The sequence below is a fragment of the Hemibagrus wyckioides genome, linkage group LG01 (genome assembly GCF_019097595.1).
Source record: "Hemibagrus wyckioides isolate EC202008001 linkage group LG01, SWU_Hwy_1.0, whole genome shotgun sequence".
Classification (NCBI taxonomy): domain Eukaryota; kingdom Metazoa; phylum Chordata; class Actinopteri; order Siluriformes; family Bagridae; genus Hemibagrus; species Hemibagrus wyckioides.
This window is the reverse complement of record NC_080710.1, coordinates 20,485,410-20,508,564: the sequence shown is the minus strand read 5'-3', so window position 1 is coordinate 20,508,564 and position 23,155 is coordinate 20,485,410. Positions and strand designations below refer to the sequence as shown.

At 38.3% G+C, this 23,155-nt stretch overlaps 1 protein-coding gene across 1 annotated transcript; it reads left to right on the top strand.

Annotated features, from left to right (window-relative positions):
* Nucleotides 1-10: 10 nt before the first annotated feature.
* trmt11 (tRNA methyltransferase 11 homolog) lies at nt 11-14,925 on the top strand. The gene is made up of 13 exons (XM_058386586.1): nt 11-125; nt 354-419; nt 701-774; nt 1,127-1,208; nt 1,302-1,394; nt 1,660-1,794; nt 2,107-2,263; nt 3,800-3,880; nt 3,982-4,146; nt 5,987-6,059; nt 6,935-7,069; nt 11,218-11,338; nt 14,633-14,925. Exons 1-13 carry the CDS (start codon nt 48-50, stop codon nt 14,783-14,785), a joined length of 1,413 nt encoding a protein of 470 aa, XP_058242569.1. The 5' UTR covers nt 11-47; the 3' UTR covers nt 14,786-14,925.
* Nucleotides 14,926-23,155: the final 8,230 nt, after the last annotated feature.

The window sequence follows — 23,155 nt, the reverse complement described above, 5'->3', positions numbered from 1 at the left end:
GAGGATCAGAGTTGCCTGTCGGACTGTTTTGTTAGGTGCGCTACGACATGGCGTTACACTGTGGGAAAACATGCCGGCAATATTTATTACATTTAGCTCACGACAATGTCGACTTCAGACTGGCGGTATGTCATGTTAAAGGTTTAAACATCATACTTACTTTTTATGCTCGATGAAGAGGTGTGATTTTATGAATTTAAAGCATGGCTTACTCTAAAATCCTGTTAGCAAACGAGCATTGGATTGAGTAATACTTTGCATCAGAGCTTCTGATGCAATCAGTCTGAATAAATGAGTGTATGTGAGTGTTGTTTGTTTGTTTATTTATTTGTTTGTTTGTTTGTTTGTTTTAGGAGATCAGATCATTGCTGTCTCTTGTGGGTCGGCAGTGTGGTCCAACAGAAACCTTCAATGAAAGGGTAGAGCAATAATGACACCTTACAAATGGTTTTTAACATAACATTTATATTTGTGTTTTAGAGCAGTAAGAAGTCAGTGAGTTCATACCACATTTTAAAGTAATCCAAAAAAAATATCTTTAGGAAGTTTATGGCATTAAGTTTAACGCATTGCTGTGAAATCTGTCTACAATCATTTTTATTTGCTTCTGTCTTTGCTTAGGTTTTCTTTTCTTTTTTCTTTTTTTTTTACAGCTTTTCTCTTAACAAACCAATGTGTGGTTTTTTTTCTCCCTTTACAGTCACCCTTTTGGCGCCTGCATGGCCTATCAGAGGATGACGTGAAGAGTGTTATGGCAAGAACAGTTTGTGCCAAGTAGGTGTGAGTGACATTAAGCAGACGAACTGATTAGTTTGTTTTCCAGACGAAGGATAGGCATAAGGAATAGATCATGTACTGTACATTACTTGTTCATTACTATAGCTCAGTGGGATTGGTTTTGTAGTGATTGGAAATCAAAAGGACTGCCAGAAAGGCTCATTTCCCTCAACTGTTTATCTGTATCCTTGGACTATTCCATATCAGTTGTAGTGTATTTTACATGAAAGTGATTACCAGTGATGATTGAATTGAAATGGAAATGTATGAGTTGGTGTCACTGTGCTGTAACTATTTCCATGAAAGTCTTTTAGCTAAAGTTTTGCTGTATATCTAAATAAACCTTTAGGTCTGCATTTGAGCTTTGGGGTTATGGAAGAACTGTCTCAGAGCTGAAGTCGTCAGTACTGGAATATCCCAAAGAGCGCATGGTGTGTATCAGTTGTTTGATTAATAAACCTTTACCATTTTATTATTTTGTACAAATGTCTTCCCGCTAACCTTTATGCATTTTGTGGACACAGATGCCTTTTCTACAACAAGAATCAACATACAAGATCAATGTCTACACTTTCAACAAGACTTTAGTGTTCAAAGACAGAATAGAGAAGATAGATGTAAGTAAACTGTTGCAAAGTATGCAAAGTATTTTATTTTGAGTTATTGAGATTCCAATAATTATTCTGTTTCCAAGTGTCTTAATACTGATAGTATTTAAGCTGTAGATAAACCGAAAGTCACGGTGTTAATGTACAAATGTTAATGTGAAAATACATTTTAGTTAAAAATATTATTGCTACTGCCTCTTTTGTTGTCTGGCTACATTTATTTTTAATAATTATTATTACTCGGACAGAAAATTAACCAACTGTCCCCCCACAGGCCTTGGACTTTCTCCCTTTTCAAGGTAAAGTCAATCTGAAGGATCCTGATCACACTTTCTGTTTATTAGAAGACTATGGACTGGATCCTAATAACATTCCTGACGAGCCTTTCTACATGTATTTTGGAAGATTTGTAAGTGAGCAATTTAGGCATTAAATACTTTATTTTGTATTTTCTGTAAATGTCATCATCATGAATTGATTTATAAATTGGCATTAAGGCACATTTAAATTCTGAATATGTAACCAACCCTAAACCAAGCGAAATAGTAAAGAGTAATCTAGGCTTTTTAGGAGATGGGTTTCAGCTTAATTAGTCCAACTCATTTACCTTAAATGGATTTAAAATACTTAAATGGATACTTTCTGCAGTAAAGTAGTAGTTTATATATTTAAATGGTTGAGTGATGCCTTGCACAAGGTTTTGAGTACACATTTCTCCCAGATTGCAGATGGGCAGAGGGAACTAATCCGCTCTCACAGCGTGAAGAAGAGGCACTTCATTGGGAACACCAGCATGGACGCAGGCCTTTCTTTTATAATGGCAAACCATGGCAAAGTTAAAGCTCATGATTTGGTGTATGATCCTTTTGTTGGAACAGGTGAGATAAAACACATTCACACATCCGGCTTTTATGCTGTAATGTGTAGGCCAAGCTTATTTTCATATTGTGTGTACAAGTGTGTTTGCAACATGACACAGAAGTATAGACAGAGAGATAATGGGGTCTGAGCCATGGTACATACACTGTAAGTTGTAAGTGAAGTTCTGCATCATTTTTCAGCAGAGACAGAACTTTTAAAAGTCTTGACTCATTTTAGTCATTATAAAGCTGTTCCAAAAAGACACACAAAATTGAATGATCACTTTTTAGGAAAAAAAATAACAGATTGAGATGACAGTCCTAATATAGTTTCCAGGGGTCCGTCCGTCCGTCCGTCCGTCCGTCCGTCCGTCCATCCATCCTTCCATCCTTCCATCCAATAATCTTGATGTCTAATGCATTTGACTTCTCCAATCTCATGCACAAGCTTTAATTTTGAAGCAGACATGCACAGCTCTATGAACACGGCCAGTCTGTGTTTTCTGTGAACCCAGAGAAATGCACAGAAACTCCTGACAGGCAATAACCTAAACTCAGACATGATCCAGTGACCCTGCAACTGTGAGGCTATTTCATCGCCATGCCACCTTCTGTGGATCTTTATATGAATTGAATTTTAAATAAATTGCAGTGCAACACAGCTTAGATACTATTAAATTCAGAGTGAAATTTGAACAGATAAGTCAGTTTCTTGGAAAGGCAGGCTGCAAGCCACAACTCTACCTAATGGTGATGTTAACCTCAGGCTTCAACACAAAATGATGCAATTTTGGTTAATAAGGCAATGATTCCATATTTGATGATGCTACTCAGTGCATTTCCAGTCGGGTTGATAGCCTCAGATTGATAAGTGACCAAGTGTTTTCAGGATCTGGGGTACTATTAATTGCTACATGATGATGATATGGAGAAGGACTTGTTGTAAAAGAGACCGAGTTGCAGCCAAATCACTGTGCTATTATATCCAATAACCTTCATATCAGTTTAAAACTACGGATTCTTTTTTACTCACCAGTTGTCCTTTTTTGCGATCATTTTAATAATCGTTTTTAGGATAAATGCATCATTTAATTTCAGTTTAAAATTGCTGCTTCTATCCAACCTATCAGATCATGACAATCCTAAATGTAAGAGGATGCATTTATAGTTAAAACTGATTGAAGAAAATAACCAACATTTATATTTGTATCAGGAACTTACGTTGTTTTAGTGTGGAATCTAACTATAACCACATTTAATAGTTGTTGTTATAGAGGTTCGTTCTCCTTTCTGTGTGTTTGTGGTGCGCTGTAGTGCCTGTGCTTTTTAGCAGGCGCGTGCTGTTGTGCCAGTCGTTCTCCAAGAGAGGTGTGAGATCTGCTGGCCAGATGTGCTAATTCCCTTCCAGCTTCAGTGGAAGACCTGGGCATGTCTGGACAGAGCTCTCTATGCAAACTTTAGATCCTGCAATGTCAAAAGCATTAACAAGGAACATTCTGGATAATTAAAAGAAGACAAACCAAATTACTAAACTTTTTTTAAAATCTTTTCTAGGTAGTCTTCTTGTTGCATGCTCACACTTTGGAGCTTATGTGTGTGGGACAGACATCGATTATAACACTATACATGGAGTAGGTAAATGAGAAGTTCTGTTAATTGGAACCTACTTGCTTATTAAGTCTTATTTATTCTCTGAGACACATTCAGTAATAATGCAACATATATCTGGTTTACAGGGAAAGCCAGCAGGAAGAATCAGAAATGGAGAGGTCCGGATGAGAATATCCGAGCGAACCTGCGACAGTACGGGACCGAGTGCTTTTATGTGGATGTCATGGTGTCCGACGCATCGAAACCTGTATGGAGGAAAGGGGCCTTGTTCGACGCCATTATTACAGACCGTATGTTTCTCCTGAAGGATTTCACACCCTTTCACACCTGCTTCAGTTTATTACTGGAAATTTGTTGCATTAAAAAGAAAACGGCCAAATATTTTGTCATATGCCAAAATCAAGATCAAAGATTTGTTGACATGCACAGTAGCATGCATTTTATGTGATTGTTCTATTTCTCACATTTGCCAGGAACAGATTTGTATATAATTTTGTCAATAATGCAAATGTATCCAGATGTTTCAGATTTTTCAGTTGGCGATAGCTGTGATTTGTGTCCAGTAGCTCACTTACACATCTGTACTGCAAAATTCTGAGCTTTGAACTTTCACTCGTCTGTAGTTCTGTTCAGTTTTCCTTTTTTCTGTCAGTTTTATTTGTTCAGCACCTTTAACAGTAGGCACTGTCTCAGAGCAGCTTTACAGAAATCCAGATGTAGATTTAGATTCCTACAGAAGAAGCCAGAGGTGATTTTGAAAGGAACGCTTCCATGAGATGACAACAGGAAGAGACATTGAGAGGAACCAGACTCTAATGAGAATAGAAATCATTACAGTATACAGCTGTAGAGGTGTAGAAGTTAAACAACGCTGTTCCTACACATAACACAGAACAAGATTTATATGTAACACAGAGCAAGGAGTGTACTGTTCACATCAATAAGCAACAAAATGATAAGGTACATAACAGTACCTGATAATGTGAGATGAGGAAACATCGAGACGGGTCAGAATTTTCTGAAGGGTTTACTCTAATATTTTATAGTACCTTGTAGATTTATAGGAATGGAATAAAAATATTTCTGAGGTGATTATTATTACGAGAAATCAGCTGCCAAGAATTTCATGAAGGAGGTGCAGGTGCGTGGATATGATTTGCTGCTATATCTAATAGCTGCTTTCCTAATGATAAGTATTCTGTGAAAAGGTTAAGCCAGTGCACAGAGGGTATTGCGGTCCATATTTAGATTTTTTATATGAACCTTTTTTGAAGTTGTTATAGACCACAGACTACTGTGATAGACGGGCAGTGTGGGGTGCTGAGGATCAGTATCAGTATAAATGATGACCTGTGATGAGCACAGTATGGTGTGTATCATTGCACAGCAGTTTTCAAGTGTAGAAATGGAATCCAGGTGAAATATTGAAAAAAGCAGTAATTTTTTAATATCTATCACAAACTCATAAATCAGCAGATATGTATTTGATATGAAACAAAATGAGAGAGAGAGATAATCACTTTTTCTATTTATACAAACCCTGAGCACTTTATTAGGAACACTGTACTAAAACTGGGTTCGATGTGGTTTGACATGCATTCTGAGATGCGTTTCTGCTCAGCATAATTGTACAGAGCGGTTATGTGTGTTACTGTAGCCTTTTCCAGCCTTTATCTATCCGTTCTTTTCTGTCCTCTCTTATCAACGAGGCATCTCCGTGTACAGAACTGCCAGTCTCCGGATCTGTTTTCTTTAAATAATTGCACCATTTTGAATAAACTCTAGAGATTGCTGTGTGTGAAAATCCCAGGAGATCAGCAGTTGTAGAAATCAGCTCATCTGGCACCAGCAATCATGCCACGGTCAAAATCACTGAGATCACATTTTTTTCCACCAGCTGTTGGCCCGTATCTGCATGATTTTATGCATTGCACCGCTGCCACACGATCATCTGATTAGATCACTGCATGAATGAGTAGGTGTACAGGTGTTCCTAATACTGTGCTTATTGAGTGCAAGTTTCCTTTATTCGATTGTTATGACCCTGACACTCTTTCCTCTATCTGTTATTCATTAAATTTTATGTTTTTAGCGCTTAAAAGCTCTTTTCTGTTTTGGCCTATTTTGTAGCTCCTTATGGAATTCGTGAATCAACAAGGAAGACAGGTTCTCACAAAGAGATCACGACTCCTCCTGAGAGCTTGTAAGTGAATTCTGCTTCCCTTGATTTGTTGGATACTCCAATTAAGTCAACACCAATTCACCAGTTATATTATGAACCATCCAAATACTGTTGGTGTTTGAGCTCATATATATACAGTCATGGATTATCCTTTAAAATGGTTCTTACTTGTTAAAGTGCTTCAGACAAAAGAGTCAGATATAAAGAATTTACAGTCTCTTGTACCAGGCTCTGTAAAAGCTACTGCTGGCTACAACACGAAAAAAGTCAAGACCCATTTCCTAGGTTTCATGAACCAAGTATTTTGGGAAACATGCATTTAGATATTTACTGTAGCAAACACATTATGTTAATAGTTGTAATCAGCCTCTTGTGAAACTCGCCTTGCTTTTTAGTACTTCGTGTAACATTAGCCAGTTTTCCATCCAAGGAATTTTGTGCAAAAAAAAAAAAAAAATTTTAGCAATGTGAAATGTTTGCCAAAGTAGGCAATGTAAAAGGCATTTATCTGCTCTGTTTTTCTCCATTTAACTTCATTGGATAACTTTTCTGTTACATGAAATGTCAAGAATAACCACAACAGAAAGGTTTTTGGCAGAAACAACACTACAGTTCGATGTAAAATAATGTGCGGCCTGGTCTATTGTGCCATGTGGCATCATTTAATTTGTCTATTTTCTTCTACAAACCAATAAAACACACCAGAGGAAAAAGTAAAAAAAATAAAAAGTGTTAGAATATCCCATTGTTTATATTTTGTTTCTCGTACTTTATATGCATTACTGAGACTATATCCTTTTTTGTATACTTTATGTATGTAAGATGTATAAGTAAAGCTCTGTGCATTAATGTGGTACTTTTTGTTGTGTCGTGTTGTGTGGTGTCGTGCGGTGCAGTGCTGGCGAGAATCATGTCCCAGTTTCCATGGAATACCATCTCAGTGACATCTTTGCTGACCTCCTGAATTTTGCAGCTCATCACTTGGTCATGGGTGGACGCCTGGTTTACTGGCTTCCGGTTTATAGACCAGAGTAAGTAATAGTTATTATTCTACTTCCATTGCAGTAATAGTGAAATATTGACATGTCTACAGTCTATTTAGCAATGGTCAAAGTTGGACTGGTGAAGACAGGCTGATGTCATTTATCTCTACAGTCAACCCTTCAGTTTTATTGCAGCCGTTTCGCTAGGGGGCAGCGTGGTGCTTTGTGAGAGCTGTAACCTGCCCGATAAGTACGAGTTTGCTCACTTTGACCTGCTGAGGCCTGCTGTCTGTGGAGCAGGTGGGAATAAGGGACATTCCACTCCGCTCCTGCGGATGCTGACTACACACAGCCATGTCCACTGGGCCGCTGATTACAGGGCTGAAGAGCAAAACTGGGGAAGAGGCGTGTGATCTGTTTTACAGTCAGCACTTACCTCATCTGACATATGCAAACCACCATCAATAGATGTTTTATCCTTGTCGGGAAATTCGGTTCGTCAGGCTCACAGATTCAGGCAGTAATACATGTAATGCAAAAAATGATGGAAGTTAAAAAATACGGTTTTGCTGCCTGTCTGAAGAATTATAATAACAGGAGTATGACGCCCTTCTCGTCCTGGGTGACATTTGGGGGAGTGAGTCAGAGGTTAATCCATAGTAATGCATGTGTAGATTAAACAGAGTCGCGCTCTAATTTAGGTATGATATGGGTGTCCTGTTTCGATTGACCTGAAAGTGTGAGGCTCCGATGACAGACATAAAGGGATTTAAGTGAGAGCCGTGACCACACAGACCTCAGTGGAGGCCAAGTTCCTGTCATATATGCAGATGGATCTTTATGTCTGGTTTTAGAGCGTTAGAACAAATGTCTTTTAAAAGTGGGCTCAGTAATTTTTAGCTCGGTAAGATTTGGTGAAGTTTATCATCCATTCATATAGCTATTAATGATGTGTTTGGAATTGCTGAGGCTTGGCTATCAATCATGTTATTTGTCAATTCAGGAAGCTGCCTCATATCAATCCCTCCAGGATTTCATGGAGTTTTTTTTTTTTTTTTATATATATATATATGTTTCTGCTTTTAAATTACTATCAGGGAAGTCACATATGTAATTACTTTCTCTGATAGCTGTACTCCTGTTAGACGCACGTGAATCAAAGAGGGCTTTAGCTAAATGCAAGTTGTGAAGACGCCATTTTATGCATCTTGGCTTAAATCTACTGGAAATCTGTAATTTAGAAAAATTGCAAGCTTCTGAGAATATCGCTGAGTTTGTTTATGTTTTGATTTTGTGTTGATTTCTGAGATCACAAAATCGTGACACCCTGGTTAGACTGACTAATGCACTAGCATTAAGGCCTTCTAGTCTATGGCTATGGAGGGAACACCAAAGAGACAGCTTATATTTGATTGAATTTACATCTGCTGAAATCACTTAACCACTTGGTTTATTTTCTCCTGTGCCAAACTAACGCTCTCGTACTGAAACTGAACAGATAAGCAAAGAGGAACAGGAGGTCTGTAAGTAGTTCTTACTCTCACTGATGATCTCCAGAATCTCTTTGACTGTATCTAGAGTAACTGTGTATGTAGCAACACTGTTGTTTATAAACAGCAATGTCTAAAGAATGGACGACTGCCACAGTAATGTGGTGCTGCGGTGCTACTGGGAAGCCCACAGTCAGTTCGGGAATCAGTGGACTTTCCCTAAGGGAACACAAAGGTTTGGCCAGTGACCTTGCCATCATCAACTCCCACAGAAGTTGAACACCTCAGTACAGATTGAGCACAGCCCTCGCCATGCACACACACAAACACACTGAAACTTCTTGAGTTTGCCTCCTTTTCCACTTTTTTGATGTCAGAGCTTTTGTAATGTTCCAGCCACTGCAGCGTTAGTCTCTGACAGTATTGACCAGAACATACATGTCTGTGTGACGCATTTTCCATAAAACAAAGACTAACATCAGCTTCTACTTAACATGCAAGCTTGAGAGCTGTAATTTCTTCTGCCATGTCTTGAAAGTCACCAAAGCAGAAATGTGAGTTAGTGTGACTTACAATGTGTGACATGTTGTCTTTATCTCAATCCCAAACAATATAGATAACGTTTGAGATTAAGGTCGGCAAATACTAGACCTTAAAATAAATAATTTTTTTCTAATTTTATGCCACAAAGGTCTTATAATTATAATATATATATACTATAATGAAGACCTTTGTGGCATAAAACTAAAAAAAAAATTATTTTAATTAATGTTTATTATTTTGAACTGATTTATCAAATACAGGTGATGAACAACAATAAGAACATGAGAAACAAAAAATGATCACAGTCACTGACTATGAGATAAAGCTCTCAAAAATGTATCTGCAAATGCGGATGATTTACAACAAACGCAAAACACTTTTAGTACAAATATAAAAAGGGTCAATTTAACCCCAAACACCAAACAAGGCTTAAATGTTTTGAGTATATTTATATTTTGGGTTAAAAGGGCAATTTGCGTTCCTCTCAGCGTGTTAGCTAATCATTTTGAATGATTATTTACAGCATATTACTGATGTAGATATCATTACATACTCTGGTTATAGGGAAAATCCTGTGAACCTGTTATTATCTAACTAAATTTAGCTGAACCCTGCACTCGTCATTTCTAACAACTGAGTCAAGATAAGTGGTGCGCCTGTTCAGTAGCAGTTGTAGAAAGGATCCTGTAAACTGTACACCGTAGCACAAAGAGGAAAAAAACATGCAAGCTAATAAATAGTGTGAAAGCTTTTCTCTCATCGCCGTTGTCTTGTCTTCACTGCTTAATCCTAACAAACATTGGCTCAGGTGAAATATGTCTGGCCCTTAAAACAGCACAGGCACCACAAGTCTTAAAGCCAAGTGAATGTAATCCACATGAGTTCTGACTTAATCAGTCTTATTAAAGCATCCAACAGCAGCGGTGGCATCAATCCACTGTGACTCACAGCTCTATATTCTGAAGAGAGGAGCTGTCAGGTGATTTCTATAACTGGGGCTCCAGAGCACGCTTTCCCGGAACGAAGCCATGTTTAATAGTTCTCCTTGGCGACAGCAGCAGCACCATGTAAACCTCTGAATGGAGCTTGTATGTATATCTTTCAGTGGCTCGTATAAACGGCCTCTGGGGTAGGAGCCACATGAAAGGGACGGGAAAACGTCATGAATTGTACATGTTCATGAAACACACAAAACGAGGAGTGATTTTTTTTTTTTTTTCTTCATACAACAAAGCCATTGTGTCATGACTGCTGCTGTGGTCACTTGAAAGCCTGCACTGTTCACTGGTTTATTTTTGTTTTGTTTAGCCTATATAAATCTTAGAACCCTAACAAGTTAAACATGCATTAATATGTGCACTGAAAAAAGGGAAAATGTATTTAGTCAGATTTAAGAAATAATATTATATGGTATAGTTTACATAAAAGTATTACGTTTCTCATTGCTTATACTAAATTTAAACAAGTTTGTAATTATTAGATTGAGCTATGTAGAATGAGATCAGTTCATAATTACGTTAAGTGAAATCTCAGTAGGGTGTTGGCACTGATGAGAGCTATATCTCTAGTATTGAATTTAGGCAATTAAAACCTGCATGAAGACAATAGTGTTGTTGGTTTGATTCAGATTTTATTCAGGGCTTTGAAAAATACATGATCAAATCATGCATGTACGAAAAGTAACTGTTTAAATGTTGCTCAGTTCAATCACATGGGATCGATGGACACATTTGAATGAAGTAAATCTAATGGGTTTTTTTCCCCAATGAAAGTTGGTTATTTGATATACATTTGATGTGCTAGGCTTTGCACTTCGAGCAAGATGTTCTAGCTTCTTTTGCAATGTAGTCGAAGCAAGCTTGACTGTACTAGCTACACTCATACTCATGATTTCTACTGTATAAAGTTCCCTTTCTGTACACTGTTCAGTAATTCAGATCCAATCGCTGGAGAAGTTGAAGTTGTGAGTGGGAAATTGAAGGAAACTGGAATCACAGGAATCATTCAAATCACCTGTCTGGATTTGTAGCTTCTAATTTGTACAGAATTGAGTCACTCTGCTGCTGTCACTGAAATCACGGCTCCCTGTCACACGCACATAGAAACCGAACAGTCGTCTGAACACAGCGTGAGGACTGATGATATGTTTCATGTGTGTCATAGGTACTGTGAAGAGATGGTGCCGTTACACCCCTGCCTCACACTCATCAGCAACTGTGAGCAGACTCTGTCCAGCCACACTTCCCGAAGACTCATCACTATGGAGAAGACCAAGGAACCAGAGGTGTGTGTGTGTGTTTCATTAGAATATATGTTTTCAGATGTGTTAGTTAAGAATAGTGCAAATCTCACCATCTGGCTGCGGTTGACTCGCTTTTTTTTATACCTCGCTTTAATGTTTCAAACACACACTGTACAGAAAATAATTAATCTTTTCATTTGACAACCGTTTCACTTCAAACCCCCAAATTGTTCCCATAAAGGCCTGTGTGAATCATTCACACACAAAGGAGCAGTATTTTATCTGTGAAGACTGGCATGTGTCTCAAGCGGCTCACACATCAAACCTAGAAACACATAACGTGTCACGTTTCATAGCTCATACCATCGCTGCTGTTTGCCCCCTCCTCGTTTTCAGGAGAGCCTGATCGCTTTCATGTGATCACGACTGCAGTTCTCAGCCAAGAGTATATTTTTGCTCCAGCTTTCTTAGAAATAAATATTTAGTTTGCATGGCATATGTTATTTTTCATGTAAGTTCAGCCATTTGTAATTTACCCGCTCAGAGTTTCTCAGTCTTTTCTATGAGGCTTCCTGCTGAAACAGTAGTACTGACTTAAACCTCTGTGAAACTGTCTTTTTATAAACATTTTAATTAGCAATTCGTGTCTTTAGTATTATCCTACAAAGTAGTCTTACATACTTTTATACATAACTCAATACACAGATCATGTGATTAGTCAGGCAGAAATCAGTGTTCTTTTCTCAATTCAGTTTATTTGTATAGTGCTTTTAACAATGAAGAATGTCTCAAAGCAGCTTTAAAAAAGTGTAGAAACTAAAAAAAAAAATAGAAAAAAAGTTCAGTTACTGTTAATCCCTAATGAGCAAGCCTGAGGCGATGGTGGCAAGGAAAAACTCCCTGAGATGATATGAGAAGAAAAACCTTGAGAGGAACCAGATTTAGGAGGGAACCCATCCTCATTTGCAACGAAGTGCTCCTGAGGAACTAATAGGTCAGTGTAATTTCTGAGTTCATTATAGCCTTAGCACTAATTCCTTGACTGATGCAACGGCAGTTCAAAGACGGCTTAATAGTCTCCAAGTGGTTACGGCAGTCCCCTGGGTCATGGTTACTCCACACAGATCTATCCCCAGCAGCAGAGTCCACCACCATGTGACAAGACTCCAAACAGGCGTAGAGCGTCTGGATGGATCAGGCAGCTCCGGAAAGAAGATGCAGTCACACTGGGAACTCCGAACACTGGGAGATCAGAAGTGGGGTTTATAACTCGAGAGAGAGAGAATGAGTGAGGGGAAAAAAAGAGAGAGAGAAACAGAAAGAGAGAGAGAGAAACATATTAGGTTACGCTTATGTTCTTCTTTTTCAACTGGGACAGCGTTATACGAATTTACGTTTTACATTTCTTTGATACACAGTTCCATATGCTTGACCTTTTTTCTGTAAATAAAACAGAAATAAACATAAATTCCGCATCAATCAAATCTTACTCATTCCAAGTCATATTAAATCCAAATGTTTTATAGTTCTTTATATCTTTTTCCTTTATGAGAACACCCACAATCTTAAAACAGATCAAGACAGACACTCTACATGACATGAAAATGATAACTGGGGAAGATTTTAGGCTAATGAAGTATTCACATAAGCTGCAACTTGAAATTTGGCAAAATGTTTCAAAAATAGCAAACAGGCAAAGCAGAAGAGGCATCATGGCGACAAAGCCAAAAAGGACCAGCAAACACCTACTTTAAAGCACTTTAAAATCACACCCTGCTCTGTACCACATGCAAATAGCATAGCTCGATTGGACCCAACAGCCCTTAGGGCACAAAGAAGACATGCATCAATGCTTCTCTCTGTTCTGGCACCCAGATTGTGGAATGAAGGTCCCCTGGCTGTCCAAACAGCTGAGTCACTGCCTGTCTTCAAAAGAAGACTAAAGCACTACCTCCTCATTGTGAAAAACCTAAATGAATACTTTGTCTAGTATTAAATAAAAAAATAGTTGTTTTTCGTGTTTTTGTTCAACAGCCGTTTTTCAGACTGATTGTGTTGTTAGTCCCTAACCTAGTGAACTAGCATGAGGATGTGTTTTCAATAGAAAATACGAAGCACTTCTGAAAGACCTACTGGATACGTACAATAAATGTAACTGTAGGCCGCATCCATCAGCTTTTCAAGAAAATTGCTGATAAATTATTGACATTTCTAGAAATCATAAACACAGCTGGTTTTTTTTCCCGTTTTTTTTATTCCAGTAGTGTCAGATGGCGATTTATGGGAAAATTGTTAAACATTGTCGGAGTGTTCTTGTTTAATTAACAGGCACAAGCAACTGAGAAATGGAAACTGGACCTGTCTTGTACTAGTGTCAGATATACGGAGTGCTGTGAGGTTATTTGGAAAAAAAAAAAGGCATGAAACTTCACTGTGTTAGTTTGTCAAACAACACTCACAGCTTGATGAACGCTTGGTTTCTGTCGTTTCCACACACTCACACACACTCACTCAGTCTCTTCTCGTTATTGCTCCGCTATAACTCAGTGTGTTATTTGGGATTTTTGGTGTTGGGCTTAGACTGGCTTCATCCTGACTGGCAGAAACGACGTGTAAAATGGATGGAAATAGTTGAAGGTGGCACTGATGATGCAGGGATTAGTCACTTCCAGTTCTTTATGTCTCTGGCACCTCGTTATGTGTTTTCCTCCTGGCTTCCCTCAGTAGGCCCTGCTAACAACCTGGCCTCAACTTCATACAGGAAAAACTGAGGAGCTTCATACTTTCTGTCATTACACATTGCGCTGTGAGCTTATGAGCTACACAAACAACAGCAAACAGCAGAATGTAAATTGCTTTTGTTAATAAACTGTCCTTGGTGTAGTGATGGTGTATCATTTTCATGAGATAATGAATTTAGAAAATTTCTGAGTTAACAGACTTATAGCCTTGGGGCTATAATTGCTGAAAATAAAAATAGGGCACCCTAGACTGCAGTAATATTTGCAACAATATAATCTTATGTTGGAATGAAATTGTGGATAATTTACCCCAAGCCAGTTTATGCCTAGTTGAAACTTTTGGAGTGATTTTTTTCGTATTTGTCCATTTTTAATAATGCGTGTTCAGTTATGGGATTTACCCAAAATAAAAATAACAAGTCTTGTATGTGGAACATCTTGATGCATTCACCAAAAGTGTTCAATAAATATTGTTGCTTGGACAGCACGGCAAACTTTACGCCAAAACATCATGGCCTAATAGTAGTATAAAATATCAAATAATAAAAATAATAATTATGCTGTCACATTGACATACAATTGTGTTTTCTTGCAGAAGGCAGATGTGCTAGCACAGTTAGCAGACCCACGCTTCAACCCGTACCAAGGCCATAACTCCTTCAGGGAGAAATACTTCAGTGGCATCACCAAAAAGAACGGAAAAGGCAGCGGAAAAGAACCGCATCGAACAAAGGAGAACGATGGATGAAATTTACGTTTTTAAATGAGCGCATTTATACAATGTATTACTTTTAATACAATTCTTTGTAATTTCATTTTCTCACTTCTTTTAAAACTTGCATTACCTCAGAATGTGATTTCAATTAAAAAAAGCATGCTTCTTGTCCGTTTTTTTGATGTGCTTTCTTTTATATCTCACCTCAGGCAAGCCCAAAGGGTTCTGATGTTATTTATTACTGCATTATCGTTGAGTATTTAGATAAAGTGTGAAAGGGGATTGCGGTAATCCCTTTCACGTAGCAAATGCAGCAATGATGTAGAGCCGGTTTCACCTACTGTACATTGTGGGAGGATGATGGACTGCTGCTTCCTGTTGTATGAACTTAGTTAAGATAGCTGATTAATGAATCACTCTTGAATTTAACTCCAAGAAAATCATCTGGGAGACTTATGTTCAACATAAATTTGATCCATGAACATTAAGGAAAGCAATTGTTCTTCCTCGGTTGGACATGAATCTAATAGTATAAATCAAAAGGATGCACATCCAAGTGTTTCTGCAAGGATGGTCTTCAGGTAGAAGTCATTACGTACAGGCTTGCGTTACTGAAAGTACATTCCAACTGTCACCGAATCTCAAGACATGTTTCTTCTTGTTTTCATTGTTATAATTTGTTAGTTGCAAGTTTTCCCTCATCTTGCTTGGTGCGATGGTCAACTGTTGTTTTTAAACGATTGCTTATCTTCAGAGACAGCAGTCTATTATTAGAAGTGACAGTAGTGTGTATTTTAGCAAGACTGAAGCTTCAAATTTTTTGACCATGCACACATGATACTGCTCGAGTGGCGCTGGTGGCTCAGTGGTAGGTTTCTCGCCTACCATGCGGAAGGCCCGCGTTCGAGTCCCAGCCAGTGCCTCCACCCCAGCCACTGGATGCAGTGCCGGTCCCAAGCCCGGATAAAATGGGAGGGTTGCGTCAGGAAGGTCATCCGGCATAAAACCTGTGCCAAGTTGTTGTGCGGACCAGTTGGTCCGCTGTGGCAACCCCTCATGCACATAGGGAGCAGCCGAGATCAACAACAACACATGATACTGCTCGCTTTGTATGCAAATGTAGTTCTGTGAACCCCAGATAACCCCCATGCATGGGGTGAAACACCTGGGTAAGTTCTTGTGATCTCTCACTTCTATAGAGGTCTTCCAATAATGGCTCTAATGCACTCCACAGGTCCAGCATGCCTAGAGAGATCAGTAATGCAGCTGCCATCTTCGGCCAATAGATCCTCAACAGATATCAATACCATTTGATTGTGAAGTGTAATAATAGCTGCCATTGGGGTGATGGAGTGGCTTTGATTCTCAATGAAAGTGAGATGTATGGACTGCCTCAGTGTAGGAGAACGTTTCTGAGAGTTCAGTGCAAGAGTTTTTTGGATGTAAAGTGCTTGTAGTACTAATAAAATACTAAAGAGCTTTGTCAGCAACCAATAGCAAAGTAGCTTTGGATAAGGTAAGGTGGTTCCAAAATAAGGGGAAACTCTCAATTTAGCAACGTTTCTACGCAACATGCTACTTGCCACATTACAAATTGTCGTGCTGAGTTTATATGTTACTGCAATAGAATTTTGCGTTTTATTGTTAATATTTTGCCCTTTGTCAGCTACTCACTATATTTTTAACGTACAATAGCTAAAATGCTTAACAGCATAAAAAACTATATGGCCCAACATTTGAGGACACCTGACCATCACACCCATATGGTGGCCTTTCTCAACACTGTTGCCACAAAGCTGGAAGCACAAAATTGTATAGGATGTTTATGTAATTCCAATTTCCCTTCACAAGGGGTCTAGTCCAAACATGTCCCAGCCTTGACAATGTGCACAGGGTGTGCTTCATGTGGACATGGTTTTTAAGGTTGGAGTGGAAGAACTTGAGTGGCCTGCACAGAGCCCTGACCTCAACCCCTCTAAACACCTTTGGGATGAATTGGATCGTTGACATGCCCCAGACCTTCTCACCTGACATCAGTGCCCAACCTCACCAATGCTTTAGTGTCTGAATGAGCAAATCCCCACAGCCACACTCCAAAATCAAGTGGAAAGCCTTCACAGAACAGTGGAGGTTATTATAGCAACAAAGGATGACTAAATCTGGAATGAGAACTTTTGTTCATATAGTGTACAGGTAGATAATGGGCAAAAACTAGTGTATTTAATTGTGCTTTTTGATTTCTACTCATTTTTAAATACTAGTTGACTAGTTAAGCTGTTTGGGAAGCCATTACACACCAACAAAACTGTATGCATCATTTAACCATCACCCAACTTAAGATCATCACATTGTCAATTAAATATACATTTGCTGAAGGAATATTGAAGGAACTTTTACTTTTTGGAAGAAATCTGTATGTCTGTACACTTTAATGCTAATTTATCTGGCCATGTTGCTCAAATAAGGCATTTTGGGACATTGTGTCACAACATGGTAACAAGTCACAATGCTTAAAGCTTACCTAGAAAAAAAAAAAGTTACATATGTTAACTTATTCGTATTTAATCATTTGGGGCTTGGCTTTCACAGTTATAAGTGCTTTAAAATATCCTAATTGACATTAATCTGCATACCTTCTTTTTGTTTGCAAATGAGCTGTGAAGTTTAAATTGTGTGCTCATGAACAGCCAATAAAACTAATAACCAGCAAAAACAACAAGCACATGCTCCTTTAGCAAACTAAGGAGGACAGAGAAGACTGCTTTATTGGATACAGATGGTAGCAAAAAACAAAACAAATGCTTCTCATTCACTCAGACACTCCACAATATGTTTAGGGAAAGAAGAGAACAAATAGCCGAGGCGAGACCAAATATCCACCCTCTAGTTCTATATTCTTCACAGTTTGTCAGCAGCTTTTGTTTTTTTCCCAACCACAGTTTACAAGTGGCCATGCAGTTATCCACCTCAGAATTCTCCACCACAATTTGTGGTACTCTTTGCTTCCACATGTTTATCAATGAGCTATGGCTTTGAATATGCTGTCCAAAATAAAGGCAGTCCCTTGATGCTAGATGCACAGGGATTTTTTCAGTGTATATAGTTTCAAGTTCCCTTTCTGGCTTCCTGGGATAAGCCATGAGGACCCCCCCCTTCTCTCCTTCACTTCGACCCAAGTAAACAAACAGTCCGTACAGAAGAACAGATGTGTAGTCCAAGCTTGTTGTTTTTCTTCCCCTATCCCCAGCATGGAAATTTGCTACCATGTAACAACTGAGACCAGATCTAGGAAAAGACACCCTTTTTTTTGTCATTTTAATTTAGTGCAGTGTAGTCACTTAGTTTAAGATGTGCAAAATAGAAATAGAAATGACATATGTCTATGCTTCCAAATATTCTTGTTGTATATTAGTTACAGTGTATACACAGCACAAGAGATATTTATATTCATATCTATTTTTCTCAAGTTTGAAAAGTTGCATGGACTGACCTTGACGTAGCAAACTGATTAAAAAGGCATCTTTTGGCGGTATATTTTGTGGGCAGACAGTGACATCTCTACTTGCTGTCACTGCCTTCTGGTTTAAGGCTTCCTGAAATGCTGAGTCAGATGTTTGGAATGGCTAAACAGCAATATCTAGGGCCAGACTGATATAGTCATCACTCCCTTAGAGACACAAAGACACAGGGTGGGCAGCTTAAAGCAAAAGCCAATTAAGTGCCCCAGTGCCGATCTGATAAAGTTCCTCATTTAGTGGATTTGATTGATTGGAGTTGTGGGAGGATTTCAGCTAAATTCAATGAAAACATATGCCTTTGTGCGCAAAGACTAACACCAGATGTGTGAGAGCCCCTGGACTGACTGTTGTGCATTGTTGCTGTCCAAAGAAAACCTTGTCTCTCCAACAGGCGTGCTTGCCTGATCTAGATCAACATGTTGTATAGAGTTGATATTATTGCTCTTAGCATTGAAATTAAAAGGTAGAGAATATAATGAGGACTGCAGCAGCCAGTTTGCTGATAAAATACAGAAACTGTCAAAAGTGGTAACATTCTTGTGGCTGTTCTTTCAAAGGTCACCTGTGATTACCTAATCTGCCCTGCAGATGGTAACATGAGAGCAAGTGTTCCATTCATTCTATACAGTACTTAGACCAGTGTTTTACAAATTAGCCCTTGCCTCCTACAATTCTTTAATTACCAGAATGTTTGGAGTATTTGGGCCCCAAGCACAGGGTCCATTTTCAGTGTTCTTGGTTCATGTGTGTTTGGGGAGCTGGGACAAAGCAAAAATGGGAATCATGGTCAGGGCCACAGAATAATTTTGGGCTAAAACCAAAATGTACACTGTAGAATTAATAATGAACCAAATTAGTTTAGGATCTCTTTCAGGTTTTTCATGTTCTTTACCCATCACCTGATAATTTACTATTTGGTCATTGTCAATATTGGTTGGTTCTTAATTATCACAATGATTCCAAGAGTTAGGTCTGATAATCTTAAATCTCAGTGGTACATTCTGTCTGGTTTAGTGTACGGGTCTGCCAAATGATTTTCTCAATCCCATTATTTGCTTTAATATTGTCCAGACTGGATCACACTTCTCTCACCAAATAGAAGGAACAATGTCTGGAATCCTAAAGATATGGAACACAAGACATTTGATATGTGTCCTTTTGGATGTGGACAGGTCAGTGATCTGGAAATGAACAGTGTCAATGACCGGCCTGTCCTACAACTTGAAGTCTGCTTCCGCTATCCTGGCCTAATTACAATACCGTTATACAACAAGGTTTTCTTAGTACACAGAGGGTCTGTTTTCAACACATCACAGCACCTAAAGCTCGCTTAACCTCTTATTCAGTTCGTCTTATAGTCATTTTAAATTAATTTCAACCACTATTAATTATTTTGTTGCCAAAATGATAAAAGAATATATAATTGGACCTGCCATTCCCATCCTGGGAGAATAAAGGGTTAATAAACTGTAAAGAGGGCCTCAACAAACAGCAGCATTGGATGGGAGAGGAAAAAAGCAGCTCTATTAGCTAACATGAAATAAATGTCTTATTTAAAATGTCTAAAATACAATTTAATAATGTAAGATGCCAAATGGGTAAAACGTGATACATTACTCCTCCTTTAATTCATTTTCCTTTCTGTTCACTTACAGATTCCTATTGTCTCTATAGCCATATATTTTGAAACAAAAACTATAAGGTTAATATTGGAAATCCAAGTCAGTCTGTCCATTTCCAGTTATTATGTCTTATGATATTTGATATTCCAGTAGGATAATTGATTCAGTTCTGTTATTTGATATATGCAGATCTTACACAGTGTTATAAAGCTCTTTTATGCAAGCAAATTTGATTTCAGACTGAGAGTCAGTGCTCTTAATCTTAACATTATCTGATATTCCTTATTTTGACCGTAATTCTGAACTCGCATGGACTTATTTGATTTAAAAGTGCAAGATAAGCCAAACGTTTTATGCAGTAATGTTTATAACTTCCTCACTAATTGGTGCAAGAGGCTTTACATTACATTCCATAGTAGTATGACTAATCCATTCCAGGTTAAATCTTATGTGAACTTGGGAAATGGTATCATTTTGAGGTAAACTGTTCTAGTTCTAAAGTGTTTGCTGTGAGGGTCGTTGAGTTTGAATTTCAGCGTTGTGTCTGAGTGCACATGGGGAGGCTGCACTGGTTGTGTGTGTGTGTGTGTGTGAGGCATAGCTGCCAAACCTTGCTCTCACGGCTGCCTTGCATGGTGGAATGCACTCACGATGAGGGCATGCGTTAGCTGAGGCCAGGAAATACATACGCTGCTGGGACGTTGTTTTCTCTCTCAGCTCCACACCCTTATCGAGGTAGGTACATCTGTATAGGTAAACATGCCCCTTTCTGGCTGAGACAGACTACCACCTGTTTGTGACCCACAGGAGAAAGAGATACAGGAGCCTGGCTACATTTCAGTCTAGCCAGTCTAGTCCTCATCAAATCCTAAATCAAAGTCTTGGACCAGGTAAAACTCACTTCTGTGAACCCTTCACCAGTTAATAGATGAACTTGGCTCTTGGGCACATTAAGCCAGATGCTGTTCAAATAGGAGGAATGTTTACAAATAAGGAGTGTCTTATAACCATTATTAATGGAACATTTACGTGGAGCCTTGGTTTTCACCTTGATGAGTATACAGTATGGTCAGATATAATGTCAGTGTGTAAGTATGTACTCAAAGCTCAGTAGTTTTCATTGGAAGTGGATAACTAATCCGGTTGTGTGTAGACTCAGGGATGTTATATATTACAAACCTCAATATAAACTTAAATCCGTATCATATTCTGCAGAAGAAATACAGTATTACTCGGCTAGATCTTGTGGAGAAAAATAAAAAAATAAATCACATTTTTAAAATTGAATTCACTTAAAGAGGGATATAAAATGCCAAAGTAAATTATAAGGTAGCATTTATTAAAGTACAATTTATTGTCTTTGGGTTTGTCTGGTGATCTACATTTTTCTCTGATTAGCGAATTAGGGTAAGCTGATTTTCTTTAAGCATTTTCTTTTCTGTCAGTTAGACTGAGGTTTGGCACATAGCTCACCCATGAACCCAATACTTTTTTATTTGTACGGACATTTCTTTCAAGTTGACAAACAAAGAAAGGAAAAATAAATAGCCCATTACCGCTGAACGTGGGTATTTTTGTTTGGTCTGGCAGTTGGCTTGGGTTTCATGTGCAGCCTCATGTTTTTCTCCTTAAACCTTAGGAGAAATATGTTGTAACACAAGCTAGTCTATGAACCACAGCTACAACTGGCAATTCATCCTTTGTGCTTTATCCTCCAAACTGCCTATTATCTTAACCACTAAATGGAAATTGTTTAGCATTGATCCCGAACTTACTGATTATATCATGTCCTTAACTAATGGATAAGCTATCCACCTAGTTTAGAAAGCTATTAGTGTAGTGAAATTAGAGAAAAACAATAATGAAGTCAAGTCAGAGTCTTGACTTGAGGGTGCATTCTGATTTTATTGGTCTTGGATTGATTGACTGGCTCATTTTTACGGTTTTCATGTTCTCTCTGAAGTTGACAAGTCCTCAACAGAATCACACTTCCATGATTGTCTGCGTTAGGCTGAATGGACTCCCCAAGCATTCAGTCAAACATCAAGTTCCCAGCCCTTTTGTACCAGCATAGAGGCCTTGCAGATAGGGACAAATAAAAATCACACTCATTGCGAATGGAAGCTGCTTGTTTGCTTAACTAGTCAAGAGATAATGTAAAACTGGAAAATGATATCTTATACCTGCTCAGCATAGCACACCATTGACATGAATGTGGGCTATACAGTGACATCTGATTTAATATTTATCAAGGCATTTAGGGGGAAAAGGACCATTAAGTAAATAATCCACCTCGTTCTCTCACTGTCACTCTCACGTCTGGGGTGAAGTGGGCCACAGCGTCGCTTCAGACCCTTCTGTATATTTTACTTATGACCATTGGTGCTGTTGAGCTTGAATCCACAAAACCACAAAATGATTCACATTAACAGCTACTTTGTTACCTAATAATCTGATTCGAATGCCCAAACTGAAACCATATATTTATAGCTTTTAATCTTTGAAAAACAAAGGGAACTTAGCACTGCTATCTCGTTTACACTAGCTGCTCCTGGTCACATGGTCCTATTATATTATATTATATTACATTACATTACATGACATTCTTCCAATTGTTCAAGTTTTATAAACATTAATAGCTTTACTCTACCTTACATTTTCAGCTTTACAGCACATCTGTCCTAGCACTAACAGTACACCAGTTTAAGGAAACCTGTAGGAAAATCATACCAAAGACAAATCATACAAAATAAAACTATGCATGAATAATATGTACTGCTGGAAAATCATGGATTACAGTTTGGATTCTGTGGCTAGCGTGATGGAAAGCAATGTCTCACAGATCTTTTTGCTCTCAGCAGGCTATTAACATTCATTCACAATTATTCTGTCTGGGTGCCATAGTAGGAGCCCTTCTATTATTACTGCTTTTGAAAAATATTAAACTCTACAACTTTATTGGCGGTGACTTCCTGTAATGACCTTCACTTTTCATATGTGGAGAGCGTACAGATCCAACTTTCCACAATTTTTTTTTAGAAAAAAATATAACTAGCTTATTTCTATTTTTTTTGCAATCGTTTTGCAGTACCTCTCCAAATTATCCATCAGTACACAAGCCATGATGGTGGCACAAAAGCTTTTTTGTTGTATTAGATTGCTAAGAAAGATACATTATTCCTGTGTTGACTGGTGTAATTTATATGTAACCCAGGGGTTCTCTGAAATCAAATGAAAATATTAAAAAGGAAACTGAGAGAAAG

Coding starts and splice junctions, on each gene's coding strand:
- trmt11 (XM_058386586.1), top strand. CDS start 48: ATGGCGTTACACTGTGGGAAAACATGCCGGCAATATTTATTACATTTA. Junction 775..1,126: donor GCAAGAACAGTTTGTGCCAA/GTAGGTGTGAGT, acceptor ATAAACCTTTAG/GTCTGCATTTGAGCTTTGGG. Junction 11,339..14,632: donor AGAAGACCAAGGAACCAGAG/GTGTGTGTGTGT, acceptor GTTTTCTTGCAG/AAGGCAGATGTGCTAGCACA.